At 45.7% G+C, this 20544-nt stretch overlaps 2 protein-coding genes across 5 annotated transcripts in view; both read left to right on the top strand.

The window, feature by feature from the left end:
- Positions 1–16491, top strand: part of edem3 (ER degradation enhancer, mannosidase alpha-like 3) — a 43568-nt gene extending 27077 nt beyond the window's left edge. The window contains exons 14-21 of one of the 3 annotated variants that reach the window (XM_084309080.1): positions 1436–1607; positions 1762–1907; positions 2090–2234; positions 3593–3784; positions 4235–4400; positions 4530–4715; positions 11555–11569; positions 14442–16491. In XM_084309080.1, coding sequence (XP_084165206.1) covers positions 1436–1607; positions 1762–1907; positions 2090–2234; positions 3593–3784; positions 4235–4400; positions 4530–4715; positions 11555–11569; positions 14442–14947 — 1528 coding nt within the window. In that variant the 3' untranslated portion in view covers positions 14948–16491. Of the gene's footprint in view, positions 1–1435; positions 1608–1761; positions 1908–2089; positions 2235–3592; positions 3785–4234; positions 4401–4529; positions 4716–11554; positions 11603–14441 lie in introns of all 3 variants that reach the window. The other 2 variants (XM_084309079.1, XM_084309081.1) reach the window with 2 other exon arrangements.
- A 1310-nt stretch (positions 16492–17801) lies between these two features.
- Positions 17802–20544, top strand: part of LOC311223105 (uncharacterized protein C1orf21 homolog) — a 94833-nt gene continuing 92090 nt past the window's right edge. For both annotated transcript variants that reach the window (XM_084307847.1, XM_084307850.1), the window contains exon 1: positions 17802–17934. The gene's annotated coding sequence lies outside the window, so the exon portion shown is untranslated. The remainder of the gene's footprint in view (positions 17935–20544) is intronic.

Below are 20544 nucleotides of genomic sequence, written 5' to 3'. Positions count from 1 at the left end.
CCTCTACTCATATCTCCTCTCCTCATCTACTCTTATCCTCTCTTCTCCTCCTCTACTCATATCTCCTCTCTTCTCCTCCACTCATATATCTTCTCCTCTTCTACTCATATCTCCTCATCTCCTCTACTCATATCTCCTCTCCTCTCTTCTCCTCCTCTACTCATATCTCCTCTCCTCTCCTCCTCTACTCATATATCTTCTCCTCATCTACTCATATCTCCTCTCCTCTCTTCTCCTCCTCTACTCATATCTCCTCTCTTCTCCTCCTCTACTCATATCTCCTCATCTCCTCTACTCATATCTCCTCTCCTCCTCTACTCATATCTCCTCTCCTCCTCCTCTCCTCCTCCTCTACTCATATCTCCTCATCTCCTCCTCTACTCACATCTCCTCTCCTCCTCCTCTACTCATATCTCCTCTCCTCCTCTCCTCATATCTCCTCCTCTCCTCCTCTACTCATATCTCCTCATGTCTCCTCCTCTACTCATATCTCCTCTCCTCATCTCCTCATATCTCCTCTCCTCCTCTACTCATATCTCCTCTCCTCTCTTCTCCTCCTCTACTCATATCTCCTCTCCTCCTCCTCTACTCATATCTCCTCATCTCCTCCTCTACTCATATATCTTCTCCTCATCTACTCATATCTCCTCATCTCCTCCTCTACTCATATATCTTATCCTCTTCTACTCATATATCTTATCCTCTTCTACTCATATCTCCTCATATCTCCTCATCTCCTCTACTCATATCCTCTCCCCATCTCCTCCTCCTCTACTCATATCTCCTCTCCTCCTCCTCTACTCATATCTCCTCCTCTACTCATATCTCCTCTCCTCTCTTCTCCTCCACTCATATCCTCTCCCCTCTCCTCCTCCTCCACTCATATCTCCTCTCCTCATCTACTCATATCTCGTCATCTCCTCCTCTACTCATATCTCCTCTCTTCTCCTCCTCCACTCATATCCTCTCCCCTCTCCTATCTCCTCTCATCCTCCTCTCCTCTACTCATATCTCCTCATCTCCTCCTACTAATATCTCCTCTTCTCCTCCTATACTCATTGCATCTCTTCTACTCATATCTATTCTCCCCTTCTACTCATATCTCTTCTCCTCCTCTCCTTGTGTCTTCTCTCCTCATATCTCTTATCTTCTCATCATGTCTCCTCCTCTACTCATACCTCCTCTCCTCGTGTCTTCTCTCCTCATATCTCTTATCTTCTCATCATGTCTCCTCCTCTACTCATATCTCTTCTCCTCCTCTCCTCGTGTCTTCTCCTCATATCTCTTATCTTCTCCTCATGTCTCCTGCTCTACTCATATCTCTTCTCCTCCTCTCCTCATATCTCTTCTCCTCCTCTCCTCATATCTCTTCTCCTCCTCTCCTCATATCTCTTCTCCTCCTCATCATCATATGTCCTCTTTACTCTCCTTTCAGCATGGACTCGTTCTTCTTGGCTGAGATGTTTAAATACTTGTTCCTGCTGTTTGCGGAGCCTGAGGACCTTCCTTTTGATGTGGAGGACTATATCTTCACCACCGAGGCTCACCTCCTGCCCCTGTCTCTCTCCATTGCCCCTCACTCTCCAGCAGCCCGCACTAATATTACGGTAATCATAGTGATATTATTGTAACAAAACATTCAGACATATGCACACATATGTAGTTTGTAGTAAGTTATGAAAATTTAGTCAAATGATTCAGATTCTAATACAACTTTATTATTATTCTTTTTTATTTATTTTTATTTGTATGATACTTCAGTCTGAGGAAGAGTTGGATGACTCCAATTTTGATTATACCTGCCCGAACACCCGCCTCCTGTTCCCTGACCCCGCCTACCCCCGGAACCTCCGAGACCCAATCCGTAACGCCGTGGACAAGAGCTGCCCCCGTCCTGCTCCTTACCGGTAGGAGACAAGTGTTTGTTATATGTATTCTTTCTTCATCATCATATAAGCCCTATGATGTATGGATTATATCCCTCTACTCACTGACTGTGACCTTTTGATAATTTGTTTTCTTTTTCCTCCCCCATTCTTCATGTCTTGTTGTCCACCGCCCACCCTCTCCTCACCCTGTGTCCCTCCAGTGAGCCTGGTATGGGCCACCCTCCCCTGAGGGCCCAGGACTTCATGGCCAACAACCCGGAGCATCTGGAGCTGTTGAGGAGGATGGGAGTCAGCCTCATCCATCTGAAGGATGGCAGGGTCCAGCTGGTGCAGCATGCTACACAGGTAATGGATGTGAACGCCATAGGACAACGACCACATGTTGTTAATATGGCACTCTTCCCCTTTTTAGTGTTTTGTATTTTTTTTTTATTATCTTTTTCCCCCTCCCTTTTCCGATTTTTCTCCCATCCCACTGTTAGTCGTTATGCCAATTCCCAACCCCCTTCCTGGTTGTTGCACACTTTCCCTTACTGTTCGTCCGAGAGGCCGGAGACTGTCGCATGCTTTCTTCCGACGCATGTGCAGCCAGCCGGCAGCCAGCCTGGCCGCGCAGATTCTCACTGGGAGAGTGTAACGTGTGGAAGGTCACACTACCTCCCTCCAGATCCTACCCTCGCTGAGCAGGCGCCCCGACCGAACTGTAGGGGTCGCTGTCCACAACGTCCAGGACCCACCCGCCAGCTTTCCCCACCCCCTAATACTGTGTAGCTTTGGGGGTGAAAAACTAAAGTGAACTGAAAATAAAGTATGGAATAACTTTTAGTGGGTGGCTGGGTGGCGCCGCGGACATTGCGCTCATCACCAACGCAAGAGACACCGGGTTCGACTCCGGCTGTCGGCGTTGCCTCCGGCTTGGGCCAGCCGTCCTACTAACTCAATTGGCAGAGTTAAAGGGTGGAAGTTGATGGGTGGTAATCTGGACGTTGTGGACAGCGACTCCTACAGGTCGGTTGGGGACGCCTGCACAGCATAGACAGGAAATGGCGGGGGTAGTGTGAGCCTCCCATGCGTTACACCTCGCCAATGAGAGGCCGCGCTGGCAGGTGAAAAGATGTGACAGGCTGCCTTCTCGTGTACCGGAGGGGACACGTGATGCAAGGCTTCTATCCTCCCTACAACCGGCCAGTGCATGAGCATATGCGAGCAATGTTCAAGACAGGGGAGGGAAGAATTGGCACATTGGAATTGGGATGGGAGAAAAATAGAAAAAATATATATATATATCTTTTAGTATTCAGAATAGGGATGCACGATATATCAGTGACTTCATTCATATATCTATCGGTGCAAAACTGGCCAGATATATATCGGCAAACATACAGTATATCGGCTGGTGATAGCCACACAGTTTGTTTCGGTAACGTTACTTGCATGTGACAATGTACAATATTGTGGGCTAACATTGCTTCAATATGTACAAAAATAGTATGTACAAAATGTGATTATCATTGATCAATGGGAGAGCATCACACGTGCAGAGGTTCACGCTATCTCCCCCTTTTGTCTCTCTCCTTCCTCCTCTTCCACACCTCCTTTCTCTTTCTCGTTTTATCTTTTCTCATTCTCTCTCATATCTCTCCCTCTTCCTCTCTCTGTCTCTCTTCCTTTCTCTCACTTTCATTTTCTCTCCCTCCCCCCAGGCGGTGAGTGCAGTAGCGGCGGAGGACGGCATGCGTTTCATGCAGGAGATGATGGAGCTGTCCAGTCAGCAACAGAAGGAGCAGCTCCCTCCCCGGGCTGTCCAGATCGTCTCACACCCCTACTTTGGAAGGGTGGTACTGACCGCCGGCCCTGCACAGTTTGGCACGGACCTCTCAAAAAGCGCTATGGGGGTGAGTGGATCTTACTGTCAAACTGACTATTTTCTTTAGTGCGTCTGTGTTTATTTTTACTAAAAGTTCTCTGGCGATTTTTTTATAAAGTGAACACACCCACCCTCATAGAGGATTGTTCTGTATTTCTGTTCTGTTCTGTTGGGAGACAAAAGATTAGGTCCTGGTGGCCAGTAAAAGTATAAGCTGAATCTCAAACCCTGCCCTCTTTTCTTGATCCTCCAATCACAACTGGTGTGTCCAGGGACAAGCAAAATCCCATATCATATCCTTGGAGGTTTCAGCTTCATTCCTCTCCTCTCCTCTCCTCTCCTCTCCTCTCCTCTCCTCTCCTCTCCTCTCCTCTCCTCTCCTCTCCTCTCCTCTCCTCTCCTCTCCTCTCCTCTCCTCTCCTCTCTCCTCTCCTCTCCTCTCTCCTCTCCGCTCCTCTCCTCTCTTGTGTGTGTGTAGGTGCGAGGCTTCGTGACGGTGGCTGATCCTTACAGTGGCTGCAGTGAGCTGTCTAACGCTGAGTTCGTCCAGGGCCGCATCGCCCTGCTCCAGAGGGGTCAGTGTATGTTCGCGGAGAAGGCCCGACACATCCAGAAGGCCGGTGCCATCGGCGGTATCGTCATTGGTGAGCATGAAGGGGTTAAAGACACATCAACTCAATGACTATATTAGGCCCAGATAGAACGTCCTGTTAACTCTTCACCTGCCCTGCCCTCCCTTACTGTATGCATTGCACCCCCCCCCCCCCCCCCAGATGACAACGAGGGCAGTAGCAGCGACACAGCGCCTCTGTTTCAGATGGCTGGGGACGGCCGCAACACGGATGACGTCACCTTGCCCCTCCTCTTCCTGTTCCACAAGGAAGGCAACATCCTGCTGGAGTCTCTGAAGGAGTACAGGGAGGTGGAGGTGCTACTGAGTGACAAGGCCAGGGACAGAGGTGGGTCACGTCTGAGGAGGAGCCAACTCCCCTCGCTTGTACCCTACTAATCTGATGTGTGATGATTCTTATCTCATCTTAACCTGTGGGGGGAATCAAGGTTACTCTAATGAAAGTTAGAAGAACTCCAGGCAACATTGCGTTTAAAAACACTGTACTTTATTTACGGTGTATTTTCAGATTGATCGTGTGCCTACAATAATTTCTTATTTTAACTGGAATGTTGTGCTCTCGTCTAGACAAACAAAAAAGATAAGGGAAAAACAATGCAAGAACAACAACAATGTTAAGTCTCATCTCATCTATTAACTGTTTCAGCGCCAATGACGAAAAAAGTCGGGTTATCTCGCCAGTGGTTGAGCGCCAATCACGAGAATCTGATTTTAATCGTTATTTCTTTTATTCGCTATATCCATTCATAATTCATCCATCCAGCCTGATGTTATCATTGGGAATGGCTCTGAGATTGCAAATGGCCAATACCGCCGCCTAACGCCTTGCGGCCGGTATTGCACATCATTGGAATCCCTCTGGCTTGGGCTGTGCATCGATCTAAGAAGTCCGGTCTGGGTTTTCCTTCTTGGGCATGACCAACGCCACAACACACGGACTGGGGACACTGGAGCACCGTGGATTCATGTGTCTTGGTGCACAAATGCCGGACAGACGACCGCAATCAATATTTGGAATGGCGATCAGGAATTGGATTATTCTTTTTGCAGTACATCAGATATGAGGTAACGACTCTATGTTACCAATCTTGCGTTGATCCGATGTTTTTTTCGCAGCGATCACAACGTGTCTATGTGTGCGTGCCGTTGGCTGCGACCAAAGCACGGAGGGGCGACTTTTCCTCCCCCGCTTTCGTACATGCATGATGACACATAATACCGATAATCTAGCGTTTATTTCAGAATGATTCATAAATCAAGCGAGAAATGGCACGATTTCTAAGGAAATGCATTGAAGCACGATTTGCTGGAGTTTCTTGAGATTAGACAGGATCACTCTAAAATAGTGCTGTCAGGCGATTAAAAAAATTAAATTTTTGGATTTGGATTTGTAATTAATTAATCTAATTAATCACATTTTAATCGCATAACCATTTTAGGCCTGATATTCTATAATCATATTTCGAATTGCATGTGTCCAGATGGCAGAATTCAGTACTGTATCTACAAAACCTTCTGTTTAATCATCTTCCTTTATTCATTTGCTTAGATTTTTCAGGTCTGGTCAATTTTTGCATGGTGTTATTCACAGTCAAAGATAAAAAAAAATTAAATAAAATTGAATTGATATTCTCATTTGGTTCATTACAATTTACTCAAGCCTAGTAACATACACAGTATTTCTGACACTGGGAATACATTCCCTGAGATCCATAGATGTCCCTAGAATCAGATACCAAGAACATGCAAATGGACCATTTAAAAAAAAAATCTGTAAATGTTTATTCTACGTTCTTATGGAATGAATGAGATTAAAAAATATATTATATATTAAAAAAGTTAATTAACACTTTGGTCGCCAGGCTTATATTCTTAATAAACCATCCCACGCCAGCTCTATTTGTCTATGGAGAAGTTCCCCTTCTTTGCAGGGCTATAACTTTTTAAATTGTATTGCTAAATTGACATTACTATGGCCCATTCAACATCAAGTATCTATTGTTCAGGGTGTAGCAACGTTATACTTTTTCATTCACATATTCATACTAAAATACGGTCTAAAGTATAGGTATGTTTTTATCGTTTTCTGCAGCTTTCTCCAGAATGTGATTTATAGCCCTAAATGCATTATATTGATGATTGTATACAGTTTGATAGAAATCGGCGCGAGATAGAAAATTTCAAATGGACGTGCTTCTAGAAGTTACTACTTATCATCTGATGTTGACCGGATGGGGGGGGGGTCGTTTATAATTCCGTGGCCAACGTTAGATGATTGTGTGGGTGATATGATCATCAGAGCAGTTTATATCGAACACGTTAAAAAATAACGCTGAATCTTACCGTAGCTTCCTCGGGCCGTTGGGCGATGAGCGTGGAGCAGAAATATTCCTATTATGGGATGTAGAAATATGCGATCCATCTCCAGGTTGTATAATAGTATATATGTCCAAATCATGTTGTTTATCGAGTTATTGGTAACGGATCACTATCCATTCTGTCGCGCTCGAGTCCTGGGACTATTAGCGAGTGATCGGACAGAATTGGAATGAGCACCAGCTTCCATTTCCTGTTTCCGGTTTGAGCGATCCGCCGATCGGCCACCAGATGGCGCTCTTGAACCGTTGGAGAGTTGAGAGGGGATCAACAGTAGATCTCAAGTCTCCGGAGGAGAAATATGATTGCGATCACAGATTTTTGAAATATTGATATCAAAGACGTGGTACGGCGTCTTTGGCAGAATGAGCATGGCGGGGAATGATGTGGTAAGGTGTTTTTGGCGACCATAGTGTTAAAAAAATAAACATTTTATTAATTTTGAGTTAATTTTCATAACGCGATAATTAGCTGTGTAATTAATTAATCTAATTAACGTGATAAACTGACTACTCTAAAACTATACTCATATTCACCACGGTATAAAACGGAAATGTATGTATGAAAAAAGTATCTGTTTTTTGCATGTTGACCGGAAGAAACTCACTGACAATTGACGTGTTTATTACATCCATAGCTATAATATTTAATATAGTTTTTAGCCCTGCAAACCAGGGTTTCCGTTAGAAAAAATTGTTGCCGGTCTCCGTGACCTGCAAGATTTCAACTACCGGACAAATGAGATTAATTCCGGTCATAGTTTATTGAGCTTTAAAACAATTGATAGGCAGGCTCATGTCATCCTCAAGGCATGTAGATTTATAATATTATTACTTAAAACTAGGCTACTTTTGCGTATACAGTCATTAATATATTCCAAATAAAATAAGTCCCTCGATACTCCGTCTCCGTGCTGCTGCTGACTTGAAATAAAATAGACCGCGTATGTGGCAGTCGGTCCGACACTGAACAGCAGTCTGTTATAATCACATTTTTATGAGCTAACGAATTCCGTTATATTGGACATTTGTATTAATTATATCAAGCGAAGAACTGAGAAAGCAGAGAGACTGCAACATTATCGTGGTTTGCGTGACTACTCTCTCCACCTCAATGTCACGCGGTCGAAAAGGGCGCTTGTCTATTGGACAGTGGAAATGTGTGTGTGGCTGCGATCCTGTGTGTGCGCGCGCGCGTGTGTGTGTGTCTGTGTGTGTACTGCGGAGCCCAGATCAGCGGAGCCGAGTTTTGACATGGCATTGATCCATTGTTCTATTGAAGCACATTACCTACCACCATCCTCTCGCTAAACAACTTGTAGACCACGGTGTTTTTATGAGTGCCCACAAGTAGCCGTTTTAATAATATAATAAGCCGCGCGCCTCGGTAATAATAATAAGCCGCGTTTTTTCTTCCTTCTTCCCAAGATGCACAGACATAGAGAGAGAGAGAGAGATAGATAGATAGATAGATAGATAGATAGATAGATAGATAGATAGATAGATAGATAGATAGATAGATAGAGAGATTAGATGCAGTGTGCTTGTTTTGCAGTGAGTGCTGCGAGCAGTGGTAATAATAATCACTTCCTATATTTGGTTCGCGTTTGGTCCGATGAAGCGAACCGAGACCTACGTTTTTAAAGCTCTCGCTGACAACGTCGTTGTCATTATTAGAAGCAACGAGGAAACAAATGTAATGATCGTTTCGTTCATCGCATAGGCTATTTAATTTTAGCCTATTTTAATACAATTCAAATAATCAAATTGTGCTTAGACTCAGGGAATTATTTTCACCGGACATTAAGACCGGAGAAATTAAATATGTCGGACTTCAGGAGATTTTGCCGGACAAATACCGGTAATTACCGGCTAACGGAAACGCTGCTGCAAACACCGCCATGTATCCCCATTCTTTTAAAGCGCTGGCCTTCTTACCACAAGGTAAACAGCGACCTGTAGGTGCTGAATTCCAAGGCAATAACAATAAACGGCAACCATCAATCGGCAGCACCATGGCAACACCTCATTCAGGTCCAACCCGTCGGACAACTGTGTGCGGATGCACATGGAAAGCGGGAGCTTGAGGCGTTGCCCCGTCGCAGTAGAGCGAAGGTATGTCTTCAGTCGACAAGGGCTCGAGAAACTCAGCTCAGCGGTGACACTCGACACAGGCACCGTTAGGCAGAGCCACAGTCCTGCTGCATCTCCCGCTGCCGCCAGCACATCCACGACTGTAGCTATTTTGGTTACTTTTGTGATGCGCGGGTTTGTGACGTTGACGGGCTGTCAAAAGTCTGGAGAGCATTCTCGGCTGTGTGGAGAGCCTTGCCATGTCCAAGTCTCCTGTGCATTGAACGGTAATGTCTTGAGGGATTCCGCCTGGCCTTTTCGACTTGCCCATAACCTGACCTGTCAAAACAACTGCTGCCCATTCAGAGCGGGTGGCCGTTTGGAACGAGTGCCTGTTCGGAACGGGCCTATTGCTTGGCTCCTGCTATTGCTGCTTGCAGCCTTGTTTAGGGGCGTGGCCATTTGGAACGTGTGCCTGTTCGGAGTGGGCCGATTGCTTGGCCCCCAGAAATGCTGCTTGCAGCGTTCTCTTGCAGAACCGATCATCCGATCTTCGTTGCACTCGACACGCCCACTCCCTTGGGACCTCAGCAATGTGAAGTCGATGACTGGTTCTCGAGATATGCGTGAAGTTCATTGTTATAGCACCATCCTCTGGTCGAATTGCACCAGATTTGACACTGCACTCCCCTTTGTCCTCTGCAATACACCCGCCAAGTGTGATATGATCGGATGAATAGTTCTCGAGATATGTGAAAGGAACCGAGATTCCTCTCTTTATAGTTAGATAATAGGTCTAATTGTAGGATGATAATAATAATAATAATAATAATAATAATAATAATAATAATAATAATAATAATAATAATAATAATAATAATAATAATAATAATAATAATAATAATAATAACATTAATAATTGTTGTAATAATAATGATGATAATAATAAGCCTAATGCCTAATAAACCTTTCTTGACTAAACTAATAGTCTAAAAAATATTTTTTATTTCTGAACTGTTTTTAACAAGGTGCTTTAAAAACAGTAAGTCAACAGGTCGAGCAGCTCAAAGAACCTGCTCCTGTATAGCTCTTCTGGTTTTCTCCATTCATCAATGCGGCGCGGTCGTCATGTTGGCCTATTCTGATGTAGATTAAGGTCCCGCCCACTCCTAATGTACATTAGATAGTTCTCGAAAAGCCCACTCCTGGAAAACTCAAACGACTTTTTAAACTGAAGAGGGGGTTGCAAAAAACATTTTCCGTAATACCTGAATGTGGGGAGACGAGAAGTCTCGGTGTCCCCCTATTTCCGGCACCCCTTGGACTTGCTCTTATCATTTTCAGTCACACCGACCCCCAGAAATATGAAGAGTTTTTATACACTGTTGGGAAGAGGGGAATAACTGCTCCCTGGACCTCTAGTACCAAGCCACATACTGTATGTCCCAGATACTGTAGCTTCTGTTGAATATCAATTGTTGCATGTATGAGAAAATCGCCTTAAAGGTTACACATGTTAATACACTGGAATAATAATAATAATAATAATAATAATAATAATAATAATAATAAGAAGAAGAAGAAGAAGAAGAAGTCTTTATTTGTCATGCAGATGAACACACACATGCAAGACCAGGCAACACAAACAGGAACATGCACGCTTGCATTGGTCGCAGATTCAATGCCATTCTGCGCTTGACCCATCCCAACGTCTTTCCCCCCCAAGTGCTCCTGTCCGTCTCCGTCAGGGACACGACCGCGTTAGCGATCTGGTCTGCATGTTTTTCCATTGGGTTTATTTCTTTTTCTGGAGGGAAAGCCCTTGCGAGCACGGGGAGAACATGCAATCTCAACACAGAAATGACCGGGAGAGATACCCCACCTGGGTACCTCGCAACCCGGCAACCTGGTCCCCAAGTGGGAATCGAACCCAGGACCTTCTTGCGGTGAGGCGACAGTGTTAACCACTACAACTACACCACCGTGCCCCACATAAAGACATTGTAAACCATAAAGTAGCCTACATCAGTATAGTATAATAGAGTATAGGACACACTGAATTCATCACTATGACATAACAGATTTTGAAAGTCCAGATATTATTTCAATAAAATATGACAAAACCCCCCAAAAATGATCATCCGAGCTCCGAGAGGGTCATCAAAGAGAAGTCGCCTATTCTCTGTCCTTGCCCCACAATGGTGGAACAAACTTCCCGCCACAGTTAGGACAGCCGAAACCAGTCCAATATTTCGCCGTCGACTAAAGACGCACTTCTTCAATCAATATCTGAAATGAAAAAAAGAAATAATAATAATATCCAACCCTAACTAACCTTACTCTCATGCACTTACCTACATTGTAGCACTCAACAATTTGATGAACATTGTTACTCAGCTGATAGAGTTGTACCCTTCCTGCTGACTTGTACAAAACGTGTAAGTCGCTTTGGATAAAAGCCTCAGCTAAATGACTAAATGTCATACTAGTGGGCTGTGATTTCAACCTCCTTCCCCTCCACAGCTTTGGTGGAGGAGGGTGGAGGTAAAGCACCCTGCCCAACATCTCAAACTCCCCCCCCCCCCCCCTCTCTTCTCCACTTTTTTCCTCATGTCCCCAGTCCCTCCTTCCCCTGCCCTCTCTGGTGGATTGTAACAGTGCCTCTCCTCTCTCCTTCTCTCTTTCTTTCATACCCCTCTCCTATGGATGACATGAGCAGAAGCCATATTTAAAGGTAAACCCCTCCCCGGCACCCTGCTGGAGAGCAGTAAGTATCATCTTCTTTCTCTCTCCTCTCACTCTCCCTCGTCTTTCTCACGTTTCCCCCTTCTGACACAGTAATATCCCTCTCTTTCTCTTATAACAGTAGGACTGTGTGTGACGTGTGTGTGACGTGTGTGTGTGTGTATTTCTCTCTGATACAGATTCTTAGAGAAGTCACAAAATGGATCACCTCCTCATAGCTTAGGAGCATGTGAACCCTTTCTTATTCCCCTCTCACGGCATCCAACCTCTACTTAACTACTGTGGCCTCAAGTCCACCTCCAGACTTGTTGCTTACTGGCCTGCATGACTCTGGGCTCAGTAGAAGGAATCGCAACATCTTTTCAGCATTTTGTAAGCCCTCTCACAGATGATCCTTTTGAACAGCAAGCGTGACCTGTAGTACCTGCAGTGTCGATCCAAATCATTACAAGTGTAAATGTTACACAATGCCTAAAGGTACACAGCATCTACTATCTTTTAATTTAATTATGAATGTACGTGTCAGACTTGCAGCCTTTTACAAAATAGGATTTTAAAACATCCCTGAAGGATTCTCGTTCTTCGTTACTGACCTTGAATTGACCTGTCATGAACACCGCCCTCTTTTCTTTATCCTCCAATCACAACTAGGGGTGCACCGATGTATCGGTCGGGTATCTGTATCGGCCGATAAGTGCCTTGTTGACTGCAATCGGCCTATCGGCCGATAAGCTTGAATGTGCCGATGGCAGTAGCCGATAAATATCCATCAATTTGTGTAGCGTCAAGACAAAAAAAAGTTCACTCGCGACCTGCACAATGCCGTCCCCAGTCCCCCCCACACACACACACACACAAGCTACTGCATCAAAGTTACTACTTATGATTAACAAGGCATTCGTTTTGTGGCATTAACGTTATATAGTTAGTGTTACACGTTCAATAACATCAGCATATTATTTACCCGAACGTAGCAAGCGTTCATACTAGCTCAGTTCCTTCCGTTGCTCACAGAGCCCTGAGTTTTACCCATTCTGCAATCTGTTAATAACGTTTTCAATCAGACACATGTATAGAAAGGCTTTGTTTTATTATAACATTAGTTGCAGTAAAATCATTATGCCTCATTTAAGTCATCCTACGGAGCTAAAAGCTAAACGTCAGCCGCGCCGTGTTGTTGTTCTAGAAAACCTCTCGTCAACTCAAAATCAATGGCGGACAAAAGCCGAAGTAAAAAATTTATACGGCTTGCCGATTGGTGGTAACAGCAGAGGCGGGTGCAAGCGGTGTGTGACGTAATTGGCAGAATCAACTGTCAATCAAAATTTCATTGGTTGAGACAATAGTATCTCGCTGCAGCCCAGCAGGTAGACCATGCTGGGAGAACTAGTATCTAGATGCAGCCCTGCAGAATATACTGGGAGAGAGATAGTGCTATTTCTTGATGTTTCCTTTTTTTAAGTAAGTAAAGAGGCCTATGTTCATATCGGTGAGCACAATTTGTAACACAAATATACAGTAGTTTCATAAAAAAATATATATATATATTACAAAAAAAATAAAAATATTACAAAAAAAATATATATTTAAAAAATATTTAAAAGAAATTTGTTGCCACAAATATCGGAATCGGTATCGGCCGATTGTGTTAGTTGAACAATCGGTATCGGTGGCAAATTTTCATATCGGTGCATCCCTAATCACAACTGTTGGTTCAACTGCAACAGTTGTGATTGGAGGATCAGGAGAAGAGGGCGGAGCTTGAGATGGGTTAATTAGCTGAAATCCTGTGTGAAAGGCAACTTGTACAGCAATAATTATAGTGGATAATGATACATAACCAGACCAGTGCAACTTTTCTCCGAACACACCCCTCCCCACTATGTTCAGTTTGGATGAGCAGCTTGATGCTAAGCACTCTGTTCTGTGGGAAACATGACTCACTCACAGCGTCATGCTGGGTTAGCTGATGGTCTTCTCATAATGACTACTCTATATCTGTCTGGGAATGACTGCCTGTGGGCGTCGGTATAGATTTATCGTCTGTGGAGGAGGTAAGAAAGGAAATGTGTGTGATAGGGCTGCCATTTTCTCAAATCAGGTTTGAACAAATCCAAAGTATTCGTTCAAAGTAATTCCAACTTTTATATAATCAGAGTCCTCTATTTATAACCACCCCCATAGCTCCATGCCTTTTACATAATTGCAAAGCAATCTCAAAACAATTATTGTCATCGGTTTGGAGAGTTGTAATTATGTATTGCCGCTGGACAGGCACCTGATGGAGAGAGGCAGACAGGGAGTGTGTGAGAGAGCGAGAAAGAGATGGAGAGAGAGCGAGTGCTACATCACAATTAACCAACACACTTAATTTAACAGTCTATGGAACACTCATTTCTGGCAAAAGAACGTCATGATTGATAAGATGACAGATGGACCTTTTATTCGTAATGGTGGACATAGCTCCTGTAGTGAGTTTTGTGCCCATTATTATGATTGATCCACTTGGATGAATTCACGCAGCCCCAGTCTGCATTTCCCACCTCTGCTTGGCAGTCAATCAAGCAGTGAGACAGAGAGGAGAAACGGGAGTAGCAGACATGCAGTGAGACCAAGATGCCTGAATAATTATGAATGAATATCAATTTTTTATTTGATCACATCATTACAGTTCAATCGGTTAACATGTTGCCAGGTTTGATCGATAGTTTGATATTCGAAAACAAAATGACAGCACTAGTGTGTAATCGGAGGTAGAAACACCTGCACACCATTTATTTATATATTTTTAAGACATTTAAAAAACCCTGTGTGTGGAAATCAACAGAAGCTCATTCCTCCCTCTTTTCTTCCTCAATCAGGTGCAGACATACAAGAGGAGGGGGGGGGCTGCTCAACTGAGGAAACGACTCGCGCCTCCTCCGCAACCATTGACCAATCGCAAATGAGCACAACGGAGCTAGACGAATCGGCTCCCAAGAACGAGGAAGCCAGTCCACCAGGTGAGGAAGCCAGTCCACCAGGTGAGGAAGCCAGTCCACCAGGTGAGGAAGCCAGTCCTCTGGAAGCAGAGCCTGGCGTGAAGGAGCCCGATGTGAAGGAGCCCAGCGTGACGGAGCCTGACGTGACGGAGCCTGACGTGACGGAGCCTGACGTGACGGAGCCTGACGTGATGGAGCCCAGCGTGACAAAGCCCAGCGTGACAGAGCCCAGCGTGACGGAACTCGCCACGGAGAAAGACTCTGGGCAGAAGGAGGAGGAGCCTGAAGGCGATACGGACTCGTACAGCCAATCGGTGGACGAGATGATAGCGGACTGGCGGGAGGACTTTGAGGCATTCCAGCAGATGGAGAAGGATGAGCTCTGACACACCTGGGTCTCTGATGCTCCCCGTCACCCATGACCATGGTACGATCTTGCCATGGGGGGGGGGGGGGGGGGTTATCTTCAGACATCACTGCCTATAATCAAATAAACTAACTGAAAGGACACTTGTAACAGTGGGGAGACGTTTATTTTGATTAGGCACTGAGGAGAGGGGTGATAGGGACCGTATTTCCTCTCCTGTCTGCTATGGCGGTCGGGGCCGAGTCAGCCGAAATATCACCTTTGGACTAAGATGGATTCCTTCTTAGTCTGACCGGTAGATGTTTGATGCTTGGGGGGGTTTGAGCTCTACCTGCAGCTTCTGTTCGCTCCTTATAACATACTGTAATAACAGACTATGATCTGGACCAGGCTACACATGTTTCTCACTTACTTTATGATCCGCTTGGCTCTTATTTTCACACAATGTCTTCCTCTCTACACCTCTGATTCTGACTGGTTCGATTTCTTAAAAATGGGAACTCATCGCAAATGCTGGTTTAACTTTTATTCTTTGGTTGATTGATTGATTAATTGATTGATTAATTGGTTGATTTTATTGAACTGCCATGCTGATTCTATGTTGATGGAATGTTTACGATTTTATTTTGTTGGGCCTAATCGTTGTATTCAATATGAAGCTACCTTACTGTGAGTTAAAGGGGCACTTCATCACAAAACAATGCTGATTTATTTTGCACATAATCTCGCACACGCATCCAAAAAATCTAAACAGTTTTGCACACATTAATTTAGTTTGAATTTGTTTGCATATGGCCACCAGTGATGTCATTAGGGACATTGAATCCTAGTGTTTAATTACAGTTCAATTAAATGATAAAGTAGCAGTCCCTATAACACAGGATATTGCAATTTTTTTATCTACATAATTTCACAGAGCTGTAATTAACACAAGGGATTCAATGTTCCTGATGAAATCACTGGTGGCCATATTCAAGCTCATTTACTCCTAATAACTGTCAAACTAAATGAATGTTTTTTTGGATGCCTGTGAGATTATCTGCTAAATAAATCGGCATTGCTTTTTGGTGACATGTCTCTTTAAATTGTGTTGATGGTGTTGGGAGTGGTGACAGAATAATCTCCACAATAGTGCACAGAACATGCACCAGGCCTATTCTCAAGAAAGATAGGCCAATATGAAGTTGTGTGTTTCTGTAAATATGTATGTGTCAAGATATTTTGCCCAGATAGATTTAATTATAGTGCTGCTTTGCTCAGGCACTGGTCAGGCTCTGGTCAGTATGATCAGATCATCCACACACACCACACCAGACACCACCATTCCCCGGGCGACCACTAGTCGGCTGAGCGGACCCACCCTTGTCCTCAACATGTTGTCATGGCGACAGTAGAACGGACAGTACCACAGTTTGTCCGCCAGGGGGGAGCGGTGTTTGATCTATGATAACCATGCTGGAACTGCTGACTGACTTGATGATGACAACCGACTCGAAGGTGAACCTAAGCAAAAATAAGCCAAGTTAACAACATTTAATTTAATAAAATTGATAAGGAAATTGATTTGTCTCTGTTCATTTGCGTATTTAATTAGTGTGGCCATGTTTTTAAATGGTAGGTAGGTATTGTGTGTATTGAGCCGCACTGTATCGTACGGTACCATTCTTCTACAATCTGTTAATACAGTTTTCAATCAATCAGGCATACTCTGAACTATCGCTGCTTGTTGGTGGGAAGTTAGAAGTATACACATTTATTCTGTTCAGCGTTCAGTGTTGGTTTACTTGAATTTGGGCGGGACTCGGGAGGCAGCGTTTCTCTAACAATGTAGTTGTTTTATTCTACTACTGCATCTTCCCCATACGATTCCAGAGTGCTCAAAGTCGGCAGGACAAACGCATACAGATGTTACAATAAAATTGTAAATGTTAGTGCAACACAGAAGAGTTGTTGAGTAAAGTGCAATGATTATCCACCACAACACAAGACAAACTCAAGTTTCTAGTTTTGTTTTATTTGTCACATAGATATAGATATACCGTAGGTCATGCACATTACAGTGACATTCTTCGTTCTGTATGAGCCCCTTGAGATTGTGCTTCACACAGTAAAAGGTAAAAGAATAAAGGCCAAACACTACAAAATATACAACCTGAAGTTGTATACAACCCCACCCCACCTACCCAACCTGAAACCTCCAATGTACAGTTTCTACGTCAAATGTATATACTCTCTTTTCTCGACTCTTTGTATCACAAACAGTACATTTGCAAATCTGGTATGTCATAAATGTATAGATGTAGCAGTACTATGATGAATTGAAAATGGGGGACCCTGGTGGAAACAAGACGAAAGTCTTTCTCTGGTCTGCATCCCCTTAACAATTGTATGTATTGAGATGTACTGTACTGTACCCATTCTGCAATCTGTTAATAAACTTTTCAATCAATCAATCAATCAATCAATCAATCAATTCAATCAATCAAAAACTGTCTATCTGTATGTCATGTATGTTATATGTCCTGATTAATTGAAAACGGGGTACCCTGATGTAAACAAGACGAAAGTCTTTCTCTGGTCTGCATCCCCTTAACAATTGTGTGTATTGAGCTGTACTGTACCCATTCTGCAATCTGTTAATAAAGTTTTCAATCAATCAAGTGCAAGATAAAAAAAAATCACAAATGAGGTATGGATGTCTCGATGCATTTCTATCTAGAAATTGAACATGTGTGTGGTTTAAAAAAAAAAAAAATTAAGTTGCAACAAAGTAACAAGATAGTATCCAGTTGTAAGGCGCTCCTCAGCAAGATGGCTGCAGCGCTGCGCGGAACAGGGGCGTCCTGGTGAGATGACGCAAGCCGAGGTTTAGGTTCAGTCCAGCGGCAGCAGCAGGCAGGGAGGGTGGGTTCAGACGCTACAAGCCTCCTTGCAGCTCCGCGGTCCCGAGGATCGCCTGATCGCCCAGCCATTCTCAAGTGGACCGAACGGAACCGGTTCATCAGAGTAAGTACAAACGCATTATACGCGTTAATAGTGTCCCAAAGGTGTCATATGCGCCAGCGAAAGGCACGTGTGTTCTTCACGGATGAATTCTTTCTTTTGTAGCTGCTGCTCTCGCTTTTGTTGTTGTTTCCTGAGTCGGCTGTGATTACTACCCGGCGCTTTCCTTCCTGCCTCTTCTTGGGGCTTCGCTTTTTTTCCCATGTTTTGTGTCCGCGTTGTGCTGCTGTTGTGCAAATGTGTATAATATGATGTTTAGGCGCCGCTTGAGATGATCCGAGTGATCGATCCCGACGTGTTGTGTGTGATTCGACTCCGCTTTGGACACCGCGGCAGCTCAGCGGATTTCCATTTTTCCCCACATCCTCGTTCGTTGGCCCCTTGTGTCCCACGGTTCCCGTTTTCAGCCTCCTGCGAGGCCTTTCCTTCGTTACTGACTTGGATTGGAACAACGTAAACAGAGAGACAGGAGACACCTGGGCTGGCATAGACTACAGTCAGTTATTTTTTGTGAATATCGGTGTATGTGTGTGCTGCACCCCTCAAAAAAACTTTCCCTGTGGGGAACAATGCTTCCAGTGTCTCCTCGCAGCGCAGCTGGACACAGCTGTGTGTTTAGCCGAGCTGCAGCTCTCTGCCTCCCGCTGCCACCATGCACTACAGACCCCCGTCCCAGCTCTCTTCTACAGACCCCCCTCCCAGCTCTCTTCTACAGACCCCTGTCCCTGCTCTCTTCTACAGACCCCCCTCCCAGCTCTCTTCTACAGACCCCCCTCCCAGCTCTCTTCTACAGACCCCCCTCCCTGCTCTCTTCTACAGACCCCCCTCCCTGCTCTCTTCTACAGACCCCCCTCCCTGCTCTCTTCTACAGACCCCCCTCCCAGCTCTCTTCTACAGACCCCCCTCCCTGCTCTCTTCTACAGACCCCCCTCCCAGCTCTCTTCTACAGACCCCCCTCCCAGCTCTCTTCTACAGACCCCCCTCCCTGCTCTCTTCTACAGACCCCCCCCTCCCTGCTCTCTTCTACAGACCCCCCTCCCAGCTCTCTTCTACAGACCCCCCTCCCTGCTCTCTTCTACAGACCCCCCTCCCTGCTCTCTTCTACAGACCCCCCTCCCTGCTCTCTTCTACAGACCCCCCTCCTGCTCTCTTCTACAGACCCCCATCCCAGCTCTCTTCTACAGACCCCCCTCCCTGCTCTCTTCTACAGACCCCCCTCCCAGCTCTCTTCTACAGACCCCCCTCCCTGCTCTCTTCTACAGACCCCCCCCTCCCTGCTCTCTTCTACAGACCCCCCTCCCTGCTCTCTTCTACAGACCCCCTCCCTGCTCTCTTCTACAGACCCCCCTCCCTGCTCTCTTCTACAGACCCCCCTCCCAGCTCTCTTCTACAGACCCCCCTCCCAGCTCTCTTCTACAGACCCCCCTCCCTGCTCTCTTCTACAGACCCCCCCCTCCCAGCTCTCTTCTACAGACCCCCCTCCCTGCTCTCTTCTACAGACCCCCCTCCCTGCTCTCTTCTACAGACCCCCCTCCCTGCTCTCTTCTACAGACCCCCCTCCCTGCTCTCTTCTACAGACCCCCCTCCCTGCTCTCTTCTACAGACCCCCCTCCTGCTCTCTTCTACAGACCCCCCTCCCTGCTCTCTTCTACAGACCCCCCTCCTGCTCTCTTCTACAGACCCCCATCCCAGCTCTCTTCTACAGACCCCCCTCCCTGCTCTCTTCTACAGACCCCCCTCCCAGCTCTCTTCTACAGACCCCCCTCCCTGCTCTCTTCTACAGACCCCCCCCTCCCTGCTCTCTTCTACAGACCCCCCTCCCAGCTCTCTTCTACAGACCCCCCTCCCAGCTCTCTTCTACAGACCCCCCTCCCTGCTCTCTTCTACAGACCCCCCTCCCTGCTCTCTTCTACAGACCCCCCTCCCTGCTCTCTTCTACAGACCCCCCTCCCAGCTCTCTTCTACAGACCCCCCTCCCTGCTCTCTTCTACAGACCCCCTCCCTGCTCTCTTCTACAGACCCCCCTCCCTGCTCTCTTCTACAGACCCCCCTCCCTGCTCTCTTCTACAGACCCCCCTCCCTGCTCTCTTCTACAGACCCCCCTCCCTGCTCTCTTCTACAGACCCCCCCCTCCCAGCTCTCTTCTACAGACCCCCCTCCCAGCTCTCTTCTACAGACCCCCCTCCCTGCTCTCTTCTACAGACCCCCCCCTCCCAGCTCTCTTCTACAGACCCCCCTCCCTGCTCTCTTCTACAGACCCCCCTCCCTGCTCTCTTCTACAGACCCCCCTCCCTGCTCTCTTCTACAGACCCCCCTCCCTGCTCTCTTCTACAGACCCCCTCCCTGCTCTGCTCTCTGGTCTTAACGGTGCAGCTCAAGTCTGTGTGATACTAGTTTTTGTAGCCACACTTCACTGGTGACTTGACTATGGAACTCTTGTGTTGCTTACTATTGAATGGACACTAGCCCCACGGGATGATACCAGGTAGAATACACACATTCCCAGAAGCATCCAGCGGTAAGCATTTCTCCGTTTCTGGACACCTGCCTGACAGCTTCACCATGCACCATAGTACGGTCAGTAGCTAGCTAGGCCTACTCCCTTAATTAATC

Source organism: Notolepis coatsorum (genome assembly GCF_963971535.1).
Source record: "Notolepis coatsorum genome assembly, chromosome: 2".
NCBI lineage: Eukaryota > Metazoa > Chordata > Actinopteri > Aulopiformes > Paralepididae > Notolepis > Notolepis coatsorum.
Note: the sequence above shows the minus strand (reverse complement) of the source record. Positions and strands in the feature narration are given on the sequence as shown.